The sequence below is a fragment of the Scyliorhinus torazame genome, unplaced genomic scaffold, assembly GCF_047496885.1.
Source record: "Scyliorhinus torazame isolate Kashiwa2021f unplaced genomic scaffold, sScyTor2.1 scaffold_144, whole genome shotgun sequence".
Lineage (NCBI taxonomy): Eukaryota > Metazoa > Chordata > Chondrichthyes > Carcharhiniformes > Scyliorhinidae > Scyliorhinus > Scyliorhinus torazame.
This window is the reverse complement of record NW_027307871.1, coordinates 106,628-124,473: the sequence shown is the minus strand read 5'-3', so window position 1 is coordinate 124,473 and position 17,846 is coordinate 106,628. Positions and strand designations below refer to the sequence as shown.

The 17,846-nt window shown below is 49.6% G+C and overlaps 1 protein-coding gene across 2 annotated transcripts in view; it reads left to right on the top strand.

Moving 5' to 3' along the window:
* LOC140405605 (uncharacterized) overlaps window positions 1–15,243 on the top strand; it is a 78,764-nt gene extending 63,521 nt beyond the window's left edge. For both annotated transcript variants that reach the window (XM_072494155.1, XM_072494154.1), the window contains exon 2: window positions 8,945–15,243. In XM_072494155.1, the coding sequence (XP_072350256.1) occupies window positions 8,945–11,150 (2,206 nt within the window). In that variant the 3' untranslated portion in view covers window positions 11,151–15,243. The remainder of the gene's footprint in view (window positions 1–8,944) is intronic.
* The last annotated feature ends 2,603 nt before the right edge of the window (window positions 15,244–17,846 follow it).

The window sequence follows — 17,846 nt, the reverse complement described above, 5'->3', positions numbered from 1 at the left end:
ACATTACTGTAGGACGGACATTACTGTAGGAGGGACATTACTGCAGGGACATTACTGTAGGGATATTCCTGTAGGGACATTACTGTAGGAGGGACATTACTGTAGGGACGTTACTGTAGGAGGGACATTACTGTAGGGACATTACTGTAGGACGGACATTACTGTTGGGTCATTACTGTAGTCGGGACATTACTGTCGGGACATTACTGTACGAGGGACATTACTGTAGGAGGCACATTACTGTAGGGACATTACTGTAGGAGGGACATTACTGCAGGGACATTACTGGAGGGACATTACTGTTGGGACATTACTGTAGGAGGGACATTACTGGAGGGAAATTATTGTAGGAGGGACATTACTGTAGGAGGGACCTTACTGTAGGGACATTACTGTAGGGACATTACTGTAGGGACATTACTGTAGGAGGGACATTACCGTAGGGACATTACTGTAGGGACATTACTGTAGGGACATTACTGTAGGAGGGGCATTATTGCAGGGACATTACTGTAGGAGGGACATTACTGTAGGGACATTACTGTAGGGACATTACTGTAGGAGGGACATTACTGTAGGGACATTACTGTAGGAGGGACATTACTGTAGGGACATTACTGTAGAGACATTACTGGAGGAGGGACATTACTGTAGGGACATTACTGCAGGGACATTACTGTAGGAGGGACATTACTGTAGGAGGGACATTACTGTAGGGACATTACTGTAGGGACATTACTGTAGGGACATTACTGTCGGTGGGACATTACTGTAGGGACATTACAGTAGGGAAATTATTGTAGGAGGGACATTACTGTAGGGACATTACTGTAGTGACATTACTGTAGGGACATTACTGTAGGGACATTACTGTAGGAGGGACATTACTGCAGGAACTTTACTGTATGAGGGACATTACTGTAGGGACATTACTGTAGGAGGGACATTACTGTAGGAGCCACATTACTGTAGGAGGGACATTACTGTAGGGACATTACTGTAGGAGGGGCATTATTGCAGGGACATTACTGTAGGAGGGACATTACTGTAGGGACATTACTGTAGTGACATTACTGTAGGGACATTACTGTAGGGACATTACTGTAGGAGGGACATTACTGCAGGGACATTACTGTAGGAGGGAAATTACTGTAGGGACATTACTGTAGGAGGGACATTACTGTAGGAGGGACATTACTGTAGGGACATTACTGTAGGAGGGACATTATTGCAGGGACATTCCTGTAGGGACATTACTGTAGGACGGACATTACTGTAGGGACATTACTGTCGGTGGGACATTACTGTAGGGACATTACTGTAGGAGGGACATTACTGGAGGGACATTACTGTCGGTGGGACATTACTGTAGGGACATTACTGTAGGAGGGACATTACTGGAGGGACATTACTGTAGGGACATTACTGTAGGAGGGACATTACTGCAGCGACATTACTGTAGGAGGGACATTACTGTAGGAGGGACATTACTGTAGGGACATTACTGAAGGAGGGACATTACTGTAGGAGGGACATTACTGTAGGAGGGACATTCCTGTAGGAACATTACTGTAGGAGGGACATTACTGTAGGGACATTACTGTAGGGACATTACTGTAGGAGGGACATTACTGTAGGGACATTACTGTAGGGACATTACTGTAGGGCGGACATTACTGTAGGAGGGACATTACTGTAGGGACATTCCTGTAGGAGGGACATTACTGTAGGAGGGACATTCATGTAGGAACATTACTGTAGGAGGGACATTACTGTAGGGACATTACTGTAGGGACATTACTGAAGGAGGGACATTACTGTAGGGACATTACTGTGGGAGGGACATTCCTGTAGGAACATTACTGTAGGAGGGACATTACTGTCGGGACATTACTGTCGGGACATTACTGTAGGGACATTACTGTAGGGACATTACTGTGGGAGGGACATTCCTGTAGGAACATTACTGTAGGACGGACATTACTGTCGGGACATTACTGTAGGGACATTACTGTAGGGACATTAATGTAGGGACATGACTGTAGGGACATTACTGCAGGAGGGACATTACTGTAGGAGTGACATTACTGTAGGAGGGACATTACTGTAGGAGGGACATTGCTGTAGGGACATTACTGTAGGGACATTACTGGCGGGGCATGACTGTAGGGACATTACTGTAGGAGGGACATTACTGTAGAAGGGACATTACTTTAGGGGCATTACTGTTGGGATATTGCTGTTGGGACATTACTGTAGGAGGGACATTACTGTAGGGGCATTACTGTAGGGATATCGCTGTAGGGACATTACTGTAGGAGGGACATTACTGTAGAAGGGACATTACTTTAGGGGCATTACTGTTGGGATATTGCTGTTGGGACATTACTGTAGGAGGGACATTACTGTAGGGGCATTACTGTAGGGATATCGCTGTAGGGACATTACTGTCGGGACATTACTGTAGGAGGGACATTACTGAAGGGGCATTACTGTAGGGACATTACTGTAGGTGGGACATTACTGTAGGGACATTACTGTAGGGACATTACTGCAGGGACATTACTGTAGGGACATTACTGTAGGGGCATTACTGTAGGGACATTACTGTAGGGACATTACAGCAGGGACATTACTGCAGGGACATTACTGTAGGGACATTACTGTAGGAGGGACATTACTGTAGGGACATTACTGCAGGGACATTACTGTAGGGGCATTATTGAAGGGACATTACTGCAGGGACATTACTGTAGGAGGGACATTACTGCAGGGACATTACTGTCGGAGGGACATTACTGTAGGGACATTACTGCAGGGACATTACTGCAGGGATATTAATGTAGGTGGGACATTACTGCAGGGACATTACTGTAGGGACATTACTGTAGGACAGACATTACTGTAGGAGGAACATTACTGTAGGGACATTACTGTTGGACGGACATTACTGTAGGAAGGACATTACTGTAGGGACATTCCTGTAGGGTCATTACTGTAGGACGGACATTACTGTAGGAGGGACATTACTGCAGGGACATTACTGTAGGGATATTCCTGTAGGGACATTCCTGTAGGAGGGACATTACTGTAGGGACGTTACTGTAGGAGGGACATTACTGTAGGGACATTACTGTAGGAGGGTCATTACTGTAGGGACATTACAGTAGGGACATTACTGTAGGGACATTACTGTAGGACGGACATTACTGTTGGGTCATTACTGTAGGCGGGACATTACTGTCGGGACATTACTGTAGGAGGGACATTACTGTAGGAGGGACATTACTGTAGGAGGGACATTACTGCAGGGACATTACTGGAGGGACATTACTGTAGGGACATTACTGTAGGAGGGACATTACTGCAGGGACATTACTGGAGGGACATTACTGGAGGGACAATACTGTTGGGACATTACTGTAGGAGGAACATTACTGCAGGAGGGATATTACTGTAGGAGGGACATTACTGTAGGGACATTACTGTAGGGACATTACTGTAGGAGGGACATTACTGTAGGGACATTACTGTAGGGACATTACTGTAGGAGGGATATTACTGTAGGGACATTACTGTAGGGACAGTACTGTAGGGACATTACTGTAGGAGGGACATTACTGTTGGGACATTACTGTCGGAGGCATATTACTGTAGGGACATTACTGTAGGAGGGACATTACTGTAGGGACATTACTGTAGGAGGGACATTACTGTAGGGACATTACTGTAGGGACATTACTGCAGGGACATTACTGTAGGAGGGACATTACTGTAGGGACATTACAGTAGGGACATTACTGTAGGAGGGACATTACTGTAGGGACATTACTGTAGGGATATTACTGTAGGGACATTACTGTAGGAGGGACATTACTGTAGGAGGGACATTACTGTTGGGACATTACTGTTGGGACATTACTGTAGGGGGGACATTACTGCAGGGCCATTACTGCAGGGCCATTACTGCAGGGACATTACTGTAGGGACATTACTGTAGGAGGGACAGTGTAGGGACATTACTGTAGGGGGGACATTACTGCAGGGACATTACTGTAGGGACATTACTGCAGGGACATTACTGTCGGGACATTACTGTAGGAGGGACATTACTGTAGGGACATTACTGTAGGAGGGACATTACTGTAGGGACATTACTGTGGGAGGGACATTACTGTCGGGACATTACTGTAGAGACATTACTGCAGGGACATTACTGTAGGGACATTACTGTAGGAGGGACATTACTGTAGGAGGGACATTACTGTAGGAGGGACATTACTGTAGGGACATTACTGTAGGAGGGACATTACTGTAGGAGGGACATTACTGCAGGGACATTACTGGAGGGACATTACTGTAGGGACAATACTGTTGGGACATTACTGTAGGAGGAACATTACTGTAGGGACATTACTGTAGGGACATTACTGTAGGGACAATACTGTTGGGACATTACTGTAGGAGGGACATTACTGTAGGGACAATACTGTTGGGACATTACTGTAGGAGGAACATTACTGTAGGGACATTACTGTAGGGACATTACTGTAGGACGGACATTACTGGAGGAGGGACATTACTGTAGGGACATTACTGTAGGAGGGACATTACTGTAGGGACATTACTGCAGGGACATTACTGTTGGAGGGACATTACTGTAGGGACATTACTGCAGGGACATTACTGCAGGGACATTACTGTAGGGACATTACTGTAGGGACATTACTGTAGGAGGGACAGTGTAGGGACATTACTGTAGGAGGGACATTACTGCAGGGACATTACTGTCGGGACATTACTGCAGGGACATTACTGCAGGGACATTACTGTAGGGACATTACTGTAGGGACATTACTGTAGGAGGGACAGTGTAGGGACATTACTGTAGGAGGAACATTACTGTAGGGACATTACTGTTGGACGGACATTACTGTAGGAAGGACATTACTGTAGGGACATTCCTGTAGGGTCATTACTGTAGGACGGACATTACTGTAGGAGGGACATTACTGCAGGGACATTACTGTAGGGATATTCCTGTAGGGACATTCCTGTAGGAGGGACATTACTGTAGGGACGTTACTGTAGGAGGGACATTACTGTAGGGACATTACTGTAGGAGGGTCATTACTGTAGGGACATTACAGTAGGGACATTACTGTAGGGACATTACTGTAGGACGGACATTACTGTTGGGTCATTACTGTAGGCGGGACATTACTGTCGGGACATTACTGTAGGAGGGACATTACTGTAGGAGGGACATTACTGTAGGAGGGACATTACTGCAGGGACATTACTGGAGGGACATTACTGTAGGGACATTACTGTAGGAGGGACATTACTGCAGGGACATTACTGGAGGGACATTACTGGAGGGACAATACTGTTGGGACATTACTGTAGGAGGAACATTACTGCAGGAGGGATATTACTGTAGGAGGGACATTACTGTAGGGACATTACTGTAGGGACATTACTGTAGGAGGGACATTACTGTAGGGACATTACTGTAGGGACATTACTGTAGGAGGGATATTACTGTAGGGACATTACTGTAGGGACAGTACTGTAGGGACATTACTGTAGGAGGGACATTACTGTTGGGACATTACTGTCGGAGGCATATTACTGTAGGGACATTACTGTAGGAGGGACATTACTGTAGGGACATTACTGTAGGAGGGACATTACTGTAGGGACATTACTGTAGGGACATTACTGCAGGGACATTACTGTAGGAGGGACATTACTGTAGGGACATTACAGTAGGGACATTACTGTAGGAGGGACATTACTGTAGGGACATTACTGTAGGGATATTACTGTAGGGACATTACTGTAGGAGGGACATTACTGTAGGAGGGACATTACTGTTGGGACATTACTGTTGGGACATTACTGTAGGGGGGACATTACTGCAGGGCCATTACTGCAGGGCCATTACTGCAGGGACATTACTGTAGGGACATTACTGTAGGAGGGACAGTGTAGGGACATTACTGTAGGGGGGACATTACTGCAGGGACATTACTGTAGGGACATTACTGCAGGGACATTACTGTCGGGACATTACTGTAGGAGGGACATTACTGTAGGGACATTACTGTAGGAGGGACATTACTGTAGGGACATTACTGTGGGAGGGACATTACTGTCGGGACATTACTGTAGAGACATTACTGCAGGGACATTACTGTAGGGACATTACTGTAGGAGGGACATTACTGTAGGGACATTACTGTAGGAGGGACTTTACTGTAGGAGGGACATTACTGTAGGGACATTACTGTAGGAGGGACATTACTGTAGGAGGGACATTACTGCAGGGACATTACTGGAGGGACATTACTGTAGGGACAATACTGTTGGGACATTACTGTAGGAGGAACATTACTGTAGGGACATTACTGTAGGGACATTACTGTAGGGACAATACTGTTGGGACATTACTGTAGGAGGGACATTACTGTAGGGACAATACTGTTGGGACATTACTGTAGGAGGAACATTACTGTAGGGACATTACTGTAGGGACATTACTGTAGGACGGACATTACTGTAGGAGGGACATTACTGTAGGGACATTACTGTAGGAGGGACATTACTGTAGGGACATTACTGCAGGGACATTACTGTTGGAGGGACATTACTGTAGGGACATTACTGCAGGGACATTACTGCAGGGACATTACTGTAGGGACATTACTGTAGGGACATTACTGTAGGAGGGACAGTGTAGGGACATTACTGTAGGAGGGACATTACTGCAGGGACATTACTGTCGGGACATTACTGCAGGGACATTACTGTCGGGACATTACTGTAGGAGGGACATTACTGTAGGGACATTACTGTAGGAGGGACATTACTGTAGGCACATTACTGTGGGAGGGACATTACTGTAGGGACATTACTGTAGGGACATTACTGCAGGGACATTACTGTAGGGACATTACTGTAGGAGGGACATTACTGTAGGGACATTACTGCAGGGACATTACTGTAGGAGGGACATTACTGTAGGGACATTACTGTAGGAGGGACATTACTGTAGGGACATTACTGCAGGGATATTACTGTAGGGACATTACTGTAGGAGGGACATTACTGTAGGGACAATACTGCAGGGACATTACTGTCGGGACATTACTGTAGGAGGGACATTACTGTAGGGATATTACTGTAGGATGGACATTACTGTAGGGAAATTACTGTGGGAGGGACATTACTGTAGGGACATTACTGTAGGGACATTACTGCAGGGACATTACTGTAGGGACATTACTGTAGGAGGGACATTACTGTAGGGACATTACAGTAGGGACATTACTGTAGGAGGGACATTACTGTAGGGACATTACTGTAGGGACATTACTGTAGGAGGGACATTACTGTTGGGACATTACTGTTGGGACATTAATGTAGGGGGGACATTACTGTAGGGACATTACTGCAGGGATGTTACTGTAGGGACATTACTGTAGGAGGGACATTACTGTAGGGACATTACTGTAGGAGGGACATTACTGTAGGGACATTACTGCAGGGATATTACTGTAGGGACATTACTGTAGGAGGGACATTACTGTAGGGACAATACTGCAGGGACATTACTGTCGGGACATTACTGTAGGAGGGACATTACTGTAGGGATATTACTGTAGGATGGACATTACTGTAGGGAAATTACTGTGGGAGGGACATTACTGTAGGGACATTACTGTAGGGACATTACTGCAGGGACATTACTGTAGGGACATTACTGTAGGAGGGACATTACTGTAGGGACATTACAGTAGGGACATTACTGTAGGAGGGACATTACTGTAGGGACATTACTGTAGGGACATTACTGTAGGAGGGACATTACTGTTGGGACATTACTGTTGGGACATTACTGTAGGAGGGACATTACTGTAGGGACATTACTGCAGGGACATTTCTGCAGGGACATTACTGTAGGGACATTACTGTAGGGACATTACTGTAGGAGGGACAGTGTAGGGACATTACTGTAGGAGGGACATTACTGCAGGGACATTACTGTAGGGACATTACTGCAGGGACATTACTGTCGGGACATTACTGTAAGAGGGACATTACTGTAGGGACATTACTGTAGGAGGGACATTACTGTAGGAGGGACATTACTGTAGGGACATTACTGTAGGGACATTACTGTAGGAGGGACATTACTGTAGGAGGGACATTACTGTAGGGACATTACTGTTGGGACATTACTGTAGGGGGGACATTACTGTAGGGACATTACTGCAGGGACATTACTGCAGGGACATTACTGCAGGGACATTACTGTAGGGACATTACAGTAGGAGGGACATTACTGTAGGGACATTACTGTAGGGACATTACTGTAGGGACATTACTGCAGGGACATTACTGCAGGGACATTACTGTAGGAGGGACATTACTGTAGGGACATTACTGTAGGAGGGACATTACTGTAGGGACATTACTGTGGGAGGGACATTACTGTAGGGACATTACTGCAGGGACATTACTGTAGGGACATTACTGTAGGGACATTACTGTAGGAGGGACATTACTGTAGGGACATTACTGTAGGGACATTACTGTAGGAGGGACATTACTGTAGGGACATTACTGTAGGGACATTACTGTAGGAGGGACATTACTGTAGGAGGGACATTACTGTAGGGACATTACTGCAGGGACATTACTGCAGAGACATTACTGTAGGGACATTACTGTAGGGACATTACTGTAAGAGGGACATTACTGTAGGAGGGACATTACTGTAGGGACATTACTGCAGGGACATTACTGCAGAGACATTGCTGTAGGAGGGACATTACTGCAGGGACATTACTGTAGGAGGGACATTGCTGTAGGGATATTACTGTACAGGGTGGGGGTTGATCCGGTGATTAATTCTGGTCCTGATTTATTGTCACAGTGCGGAGATTTCGTTATCCCGGGATCGTGACTCCATCCCCGCGGAGGAATCCTGCCGATCGATTCCGCCTCGCCTGCTACCAGCTGCCGAAGGCTCGTCTTCGTCGGAGAGTGGGGCTGATGTTCAACCGTGGCAGAACCATCAGGACCGTAACCCTGGGGCTGGGCGGACCAGCACGTCCGCTGGACCAGACTCCCAGACCAGCACGTCCGCTGGACCAGACTCCCAGACCAGCACGTCTGCTGGACCAGACTCCCAGACCAGCACGTCCGCTGGACCAGACTCCCAGACCAGCACGTCTGCTGGACCAGACTCCCAGACCAGCACGTCCGCTGGACCAGACTCCCTGACCAGCACGTCTGTTCGCCCAGACTCCCAGACCAGCACGTCTGTTCGCCCAGACTCCCAGACCAGCACGTCCGCTGGACCAGACTCCCAGACCAGCACGTCTGTTCGCCCAGACTCCCAGACCAGCACGTCCGCTGGACCAGACTCCCAGACCAGCACGTCTGCTGTGCCAGACTCCCGGTTTGTAGACGGTTCTCCGTCCAGACTGTGGTTGAAAATCTGTAAAGTTGAGCCTTGCGACGAGCTTGTGGATGCTGAGGACGATGAGCTGGATTGCGGGCCGGGCTTGTCCCTCCTGTGCGGCGTCTGTGGACAGCGGTTCAGCGATTTACCCTCGGCCTTCCAGCACCAGTCTGCTCACCTCCAGGTGCGATTCCTCTGCTTGGTCTGTGAGACGACGGTACGTCAGGTGAGCGAGCTGGTGATGCACGACCACTCCGAAGTGAGCGATGAACCTTTCTCGTGTTCCGCCACCCCGGAGACCTTCGCCCGAATGGCCGGGGGGTCGCCACTTCGGCCGCCTGGCGCTGAGGAGAAAGGCGGTGGCTGGGCGATGCACATGGGCGGGACGGCGATTGGCGAATCTCTCCGGTGTCCCCTGTGCCGCGCGAACTTCGCCCGCTTGTCTTCCCTCTCCAATCACCGCTGCCTTCCGTTCAAGGACAGGTCTTTCCGCTGCACCTTCTGCGAGAAGACCTTCACCCAGGCCTCCTCCCTCGCCAACCACCAGCGCACCCACACCGGGGAGAAACCCTTCCACTGCACCTTCTGCGCGAAGAGCTTTGCCGACTCGTCCTCGCTCTCCAAGCACCTCCGCATCCACACCGGGGAGAGGCGGTTCTGGTGCCTGGCCTGCGGCAAGACGTTTGCCTCCTCGACCAACCTCCTCAACCACCAGTTGATTCACAGCGGTGAGAAGCCTTTCCACTGCGTGGTGTGTTTGAAGAATTTCTCCCTCTTGTCTTCGCTGTCGAGACACCAGCGGATCCACTCTGGCGAGAAGCCCTATCAGTGCTCGTTCTGCCTCAAGACCTTCACCCAGTCGGCGTCGCTGTCTGTCCACAAGCGCATCCACACGGGAGAGAAGCCCTTCAAATGCCTGGTGTGCGAGAAGCTCTTCACTCACTCCTCCAACCTCGCCGTGCACCAGCGCACCCACACCGGGGAGAAGCCCTTCCACTGCACCTTCTGCGCGAAGAGCTTTGCCGACTCGTCCTCGCTCTCCAAGCACCGGCGCATCCACACCAGGCAGAAGCTCTTCGAGTGCCCTGTCTGCCGCAAGACCTTCACCAACCTGGCCTCCATCTCGCAGCACCAGCGGGTCCACGCGGGGCAGAAGCCGTTCGCCTGCCCGCTCTGCGCCAAAACCTTCGGCACGTCCTCCAGCCTCTCAGAGCACCAGCGGTTCCACTGCGCCCAGAAACCCTTCCCCTGCTCCATCTGCGGCAAGACCTTCACCAAATCCAGCAACCTGCTGAACCACTACCGGCTCCACACGGGCGAGAAGCCCTTCCAGTGCGCCGTGTGCGAGAAGAGCTTCACGGAGTCCTCGTCCCTGTCCAAACACCAGCGGATCCACACGGGCGAGAAGCCGTATCAGTGCTCGTACTGCCAGAAAAGCTTCACGCAGTCCTTCTCGCTGTCGGTCCACCTGCGCATCCACACTGGGGAAAAGCCCTTCAAGTGCCCACAGTGCGCCAAGTCCTTCACACAGCTCTCTCACCTCTCCGTGCACGAGCACATTCACACCAAGGACAAGCCTTATCGCTGCCCGTTCTGTGACAGGCGGTACACCCACTCCTCCACTCTGCTGAAACACCAGCGTACGCGCTGTGAAGGCGCCGCCTCGCACCGTTAACCCACCGCAAGCACTGGTGACAGACGCTGAGCGTCTTCCCAATGGGAAATGGGCAAGTGTGATGCCGAGCGTGAGACTGTATCGTTTGGAAAGGCAAGAGTCCGGGATCCGCTGTTTTGTCCGATGTGCCGACTCACCAGACTTTTATGTTTCTAACGCGAACCTGTCTAACTTTTAAGGACAAAGTCGTACCCGCCTCCACCACTGCCTCTGGCAGCCCGTTCCAGATGTTCACCACCCTGTGTGTGAAGAATTTCCCGTCTGGTCTCCCTTCTATCTCTCCCCTCTCACCGTAAACCTCTGCCCTCTAGTTAGAGACTCCTCTACCTTTGGGAAAAGATGCCGACTACCTTATCGATGCTCCTCATTATTTTATAGACCTCGATAAGATCACCCTCCTACGCTCCAGGGAAAAAAGTCCCAGCCTCTCCTTATAACTCAGACAATCGAGTCCCGGTAGCATCCTCGTAAATCTCTTCTGTAACTCTTTCCAGTTTAACGATATCCTTTCTATAATAGGGTGACCAGAACTGAACACAGTATTCGATGTGTGGCCGTACCAATGCCTTGTACAACTTCAGCAAGACGTCCCAACTCCTGTATTCAATACTCTGACTGATGAAACCGAGCGCGCTGAATGCCTTCGTCACCACCCTGTCCACCTGCGACTCCACCAAATAATAATAATCGCTTATTGTCACAAGTAGGCTTCAGATGAAGTGACTGTGAAAAGCCCCTAGTCGCCACATTCCGGCGCCTGTTCGGGGAGGCCGGTACGGGGATTGAACCCGCACTGCTGGCCTTGCTCTGCGTTACAAGCCAGCTGTTTAGCCCGCCCGCTGTGCTAAACCAGGCCCTATCAAGGAGCTAGGAACCTGTACCCCTAGATCTCTTCGTTCTGTAACTCTCCCCAACTCCCTCCCATTAACTGAGTAGGTCCGGCCTCGATTCGATCGACCAAAATGCATCACATTTATCCAAATTAAACTGCATCTGCCGTTCATCGGCCCACTGGCCCAATTGGTCACGATCCTGTTGCAATCCTAGGTAACCTTCACTGTCCACCTTGCCGCCAATCTCGGTGTCATCTGCAAACTTACTAACCGTGCCTCCTACATTCTCATCCAAATCATTAATACGTACAACAAATAGCAGAACTCTGAGAGGTTTGGGATGGAGTGAGGGCATCCGCAGATCCCCCAAGGTAGCAGGAATGACCAGTGCCTGTCCTGAATTAATGGCCCCCACTTCGCCACAACATGTTCCCTTCTTCGGTTTCAAACACCTCCTCGAACCCTCTTTCACAGGTCAAGTTGGCCGACAGCTCGAAAACAAAATCCTTCATGTCTCCTCTGCTCAATTTGATTGGACGGTTAGTTTCAATGTTTCTCGCTGTCTGTCAAACATGAAGGGATGTCAATATTACCCTAACCCTAACCCTAACCCTAATTGGTACCATCTCACAAAGCACCGCCCAACCTTACCGATAATTATGATGTGTTTTTCAGCGTTTTATGTCATGTACAACATAAATGCTTGCTGGTAGTTTAGAAGTTGCTGGGAAAAGACACACGCTGTCGAAGCTTTGCGCCTCCCACTCATCAGGACAGTTCACAAGAGAAAAGGGTGCTGGTTGGGTTGGCAAGTGGACCCTGATTGGTGGAGGCGTTGCCATGGAGATGGTGCCGTCAACTGAAAACTGACGTCTAACTGCCAAGCCTTGCTTAAAGGGGGTGGCACAGTGGTTAGCACTGCTGCCTCACAGGCACCAGGGTCCCCGGTTCAATTCCTGGCCTCGGGTCACTGTCTGTGCGGAGTCTGCCCCTTCTCCCCGTGTCTGCGTGGGTTTCCTCCGGGTGCTCAGTTTTCCTCCCACAAGTCCAAAGACGTGCTGGTCAGGCGGATTGGCCGTGCCAAATTGCCCCTGAGTGAGTGAGAAACGCTGAATTGCCACTCAGTGGGTTCATGGGGATAGGGTGGAGACGTGGGGCTTAAGCAGGGTGCTCTTTCCAAGGGCCGGTGCAGACTCGATGGGCCGAATGGCCTCCTTCTACACTGTAAATTCTATGAGATGCGCACCTGGCAGGTTGACTCTGATCGGTTGAGGCACTGCCCTGAGGAATGAACCAGGGAATGGCTCCCCCCTATTTTATTTAGGTGAAAAAAAGGCGCAATGTGTATACCTGTCCTTCCTGTCTGCGAAGGACAGGGCCCTGTGTATTAATCTATGTCGCTTCAAGCACTGCTAGTCCGACTGATCAATTGTCTAACGATGTAATCCTTAACCCACGGCCTTGTTTCGGCAATATATACTTGCATTCGAAAGTCGTTAATCTCTGAAATGTATGAAATGCTGTTATTGAGTAGACAGGAAGTTAGAATATTTATTGTACATTTAGTAGGAATTGGGCAGACCAATGGGAAGTCTTGGTCTCAGAGGAGGCGACATTTCTACAATATGTACAGATATTACCGATGCAGTATTACAGCACTGGTGGCCTGAATGAGCGAAGCCCCATTGCGTTTGCTCGGATCACTGATCCTGCACTGATGTGCTTGGGATCAGTGGGAATTACCGACACTGCGGTTTCTCGCCCACGCCTCTGCGTTCGATCCATTGCTTCCCACGCCCGCGAGGGAGAGGATTAACATTGGGGGTCTCGGAAGGCACTCCTGCCTGAAGATAACGTTTTCGATCATGGATTACTGGACTGTGAGTTTGGAAGTATTCTGTTCCAATCGATATGGAAAAATGAGAACACTTTGTGCGACGTCGAATGAACTTGAGCAGGGTCCCAATAGAGAATCTGGTGAACTGGTGCCACGTCAATAATCTCTCCCTCAATGTCCACAAAACGAAGGAGATTGTCATCGACGTCAGGAAGCGTGTTGGAGAACATGCCCCTGTCCACATCAATGGGAACGAAGTAGAAAGGGTCGAGAGCTTCAAGTTTTTAGGCGTCCAGACCATCAACAACCTGTCCTGGTCCCCTCATGCCGACACTATAGTTAAGAAAGCCCACCAACGACCCTACTTTCTCAGAAGACTAAGGAAATTTGGCATGTCAGCTACGCCCCTCACCAACTTTTACAGATGCCCCATAGAAAGCATTCTTTCTGGTTGTATCACAGCTCGGTGTGGATCCTGCTCTGCCCAAGACCGCAGGAAACTACAAAAGGTTGTGATTGTAGCCCAGTCCATCTCGCAAACCAGCCTCCCATCCATTCACTCTATCTATAATTCCCGCTGCCTCAGAAAGGCAGCCAGCATAATTAAGGACCCCACGCACCCCGGACATTCTCTCTTCCACCTTCTTCCGTCAGGAAAAAGATACCAAAGTTTGAGGTCACGTACCAACCGACTCAAGAACAGATTCTTCCCTGCTGCCATCAGACTTTTGAATGGACCTACCTCGTATGAAGTTGATCTTTTCTCGACATTTGCTATAACTGAAATGAAATGAAAATCGCTTATTGTCACCAGTAGGCTTCAATGAAGTTACTGTGAAAAGACCCTAGTCGCCACATTCCGGCGCCTGTTCGGGGAGGCCGGTACGGGAATTGAACCGTGCTGCTGGCCTGCCTTGGTCTGCTTTCAAAGCCAGCGATTTAGCCCTGTTACATTACATTCTGCAGCCTCTCCTTCCTTCCCTGTTTGCAGTCTGCATTGTTTGTACAGCGTGCAAGAAACAACGCTTTTCACGTGACAATAATAAATCGAATCAGTCTCGATAAATCCTTCCAGCATCGAACTGCAACTGGGGCTAACTGTGGAGAAAAATGTACGTTTTCTTGACTCGGTTTAATGATGTAGTCGCTTAGAGCTTTGCAGGCGTTTGTGTGAACTTTTAACCTATTATTATGCACAGGTAGACTAACCCTAACCCTAACCCTAACCCTAATTAGTTCCCATTAAGGATTGGCGTAGTCTGAATGCAAGACCTGGAGACATGCAGCGGTCAACAACTGGCTGTAGATCCACTCCGTGGTTGTGTGTACGACACTCTCATGGGGAGCAGTGAGCGATTGTATTCATGGCCAAGGCTGCTGGAATGAAACGTTCTCAATGCCAAAAAATAAAGTTGATTCTGAAGCGCTGTCTCGTGTAATTGGAGGGGGATTGGGCAATTTGAGATTGGGATTGGCCTGGTTTACTAAGAATCGCTTATTGTCACACGTAGGCTTCAATGAACTTACTGCGATGTCCCTCATTATTTTATAGACCTCTATAAGATCGCCCCGAAGCCTCCTACATTCCAGGGAAAAAGGTCCCGGCCTATCCAGCCTCTCCTTATAACTCAGACGATCGAGTCCCGGTAGCATCTTCGTAAATCTCTTCTGTAACTCTTTCTAGTTTAACAATATCCTTCCTATAATCGGGTGACCAGAACTGAACACCGTGGGCGCGATTCTCCACTCCCACGCCGGTTGGGAGAATCGGCGGGGCCGCCAAAATTTCCGGGGACGCCGGTCCGACGCCCTCCCGCGATTCTCCCAAGCGGCGGGAACGGCCCGGTCGAGTTTCGCGGGCCGGAGAATCGCCGGAGAATCGCCGGAGACACCCAAAATGGCGATTCTCCGGCACCCCCGCTATTCTGAGGCCCGGATGGGCCGAGCGGCCAGGCCAAAACGGCGGGTCCCCACCCGGCGCCGTCCACACCTGGTCACTGCCGTCTGGGGCGGTGCGTGAATGCTGGGGGGGCTTCACCTGCAATGTGGGGTGGCCCGCGATCGGTGCCCACCGATCGTCGGGCCGTCCTCTCTGAAGAAGGACCTCCTTCCGCGGCCCCGCAAGATCCGTCCCCCGTCTTCTTGCGGGGCGGATTTGGACAGGACGGCAACCATGCATGCGCGGATGACGTCAGTTATGCGCCGCCGCTTTTACGCGGGCGACAAGGCCTGGTAGATGACATGGCCCCGATACTGGCCCATTGTCAGGGCCTGAATCGGTCGGGACCGGGGCCGTGGGAGTGGAGAATCCCGCCCAGTATTCCGTGTGTGGCCTTACCAATGTCCTGTACAACTTCAGCAAGACGTCCCAACTCCTGTATTCAATATTCTGACCGATAAAACCGAGCGCGCTGAATGTCTTCGTCACCACCATGTCCACCTGCGACTCCACCTAATAATAATAATCGCTCATTGTCACAAGAAGGCTTCAAATGAAGATACTGTGAAAAGCCCCCAGTCGCCACACTCCGGCGCCTCTTCAGAATCAGAAGGACAAAGGGACTTGGGAGTCCTTGTTCACGATTCTCTTAAGGTTAACGTGCAGGTTCAGTCGGCAGTTAGGAAGGCAAATGCAATGTTAGCATTGTAGCCACCTGGGTTGGCCAACTCCCGACGTAAAATGGAGGACAGCAAAGGCTGCAGGGAAATTCAGCCAACAGAGGCAGAAACCAGCAGGTGCAAGTTACTGTGTATTAAACTCTGCAAAAGCCCAGACAGCATCGATACAAGCAGCCATCTGCAGAAGAATGTAGCAGCCATCTACATACTAATGCGCGATCCCCGGGAACAATAAGTAACATTTGGGACACACAAAACCAAGCCAGACTCCCCGGCGCCAGCAGGAGCCAACACAAAAGAGGTTAACGGACACCTCAAGACCGCCCATCGATCAGGGAACCGCTCCAGTATTGGAGAAATCACTTGGGAGTCCAACCACTTGGAACCAGGTACGGGGTCCGCCCCGAAAGGCAGGAAGCCCCTGGGGACTATAAAGTTAAGCCCCCAAGTTCAAATCATCCTTCTTGACCGGGTCACTCAGCAACGCAAACCAACCCGTGACCGGTTCAGCTTCCGCCGAGATCCAGTAAGTCTTAAGCCAACGCTCGCTGCGAGATAGGCGCTCCTAGCTACCAGTCCGTAACAACTTCGAATCCCGCAGACTCAGAACCCAAACGAAAGGCCATTTGTTCCCCTGACCTGGTGGGCCAGTCCGAAGTATAGGCCTGTTAGTTGTAGAAGTAGAATTTATGCTTGAGTAGCGATTACTGTGGATAATAAATGTGCTTTGATTTGAAGCTTACTAATCGGTGTATTGAGTTATTGATCATTACTCAAACTTGAACCTCATGGCGGTATAAAGATACCTGGTGACTCGAGAGCAAAGGTTATAAAACAGAGCCAATTGAACCAACCAAAAGTTAGCAATAGCATTCATGTCGAGAGGGCGAGAGTACAAGAGCAGGGTTGCACGTCTGAGGCTGTACAAGGCTCTGGTCAGATCCCATTTGGAGTATTGAGAGCAGTTTTGGGCCCCGTATCTAAGGAAGGATGTGCTGGCCTTGGACAGGGTCCAGAGGGAGGTTCACAAGAATGATCCCTGGAATGAAGAGCTTGTTGTATGAGGAATGGTTGTGGACTCTGGGTCTGTACTCGGAGTTTAGAAGGGTGAGGGGGGATCTTATTGAAACTTACAGGATACTGCGAGGCCTGGATAGAGTGGACGTGGAGAGGATGTTTCCACTTGCAGGAAAAACTAGAACCAGAGGACACCATCTCAGACTAAAGGGACGATCCTTTAAAACAGAGATGAGGAGGAATTTCTTCAGCCAGAGGGTGGTGAATCTGTGGAACTCTTTGCCGTGGAGGCCAATTCACTGAGTGTCTTTAAGACAGAGATAGATCGGTTCTTGATTAATAAGGGGACCAGGGGTTATGGGGAGAAGGCAGGAGAATGGGGATGAGAAA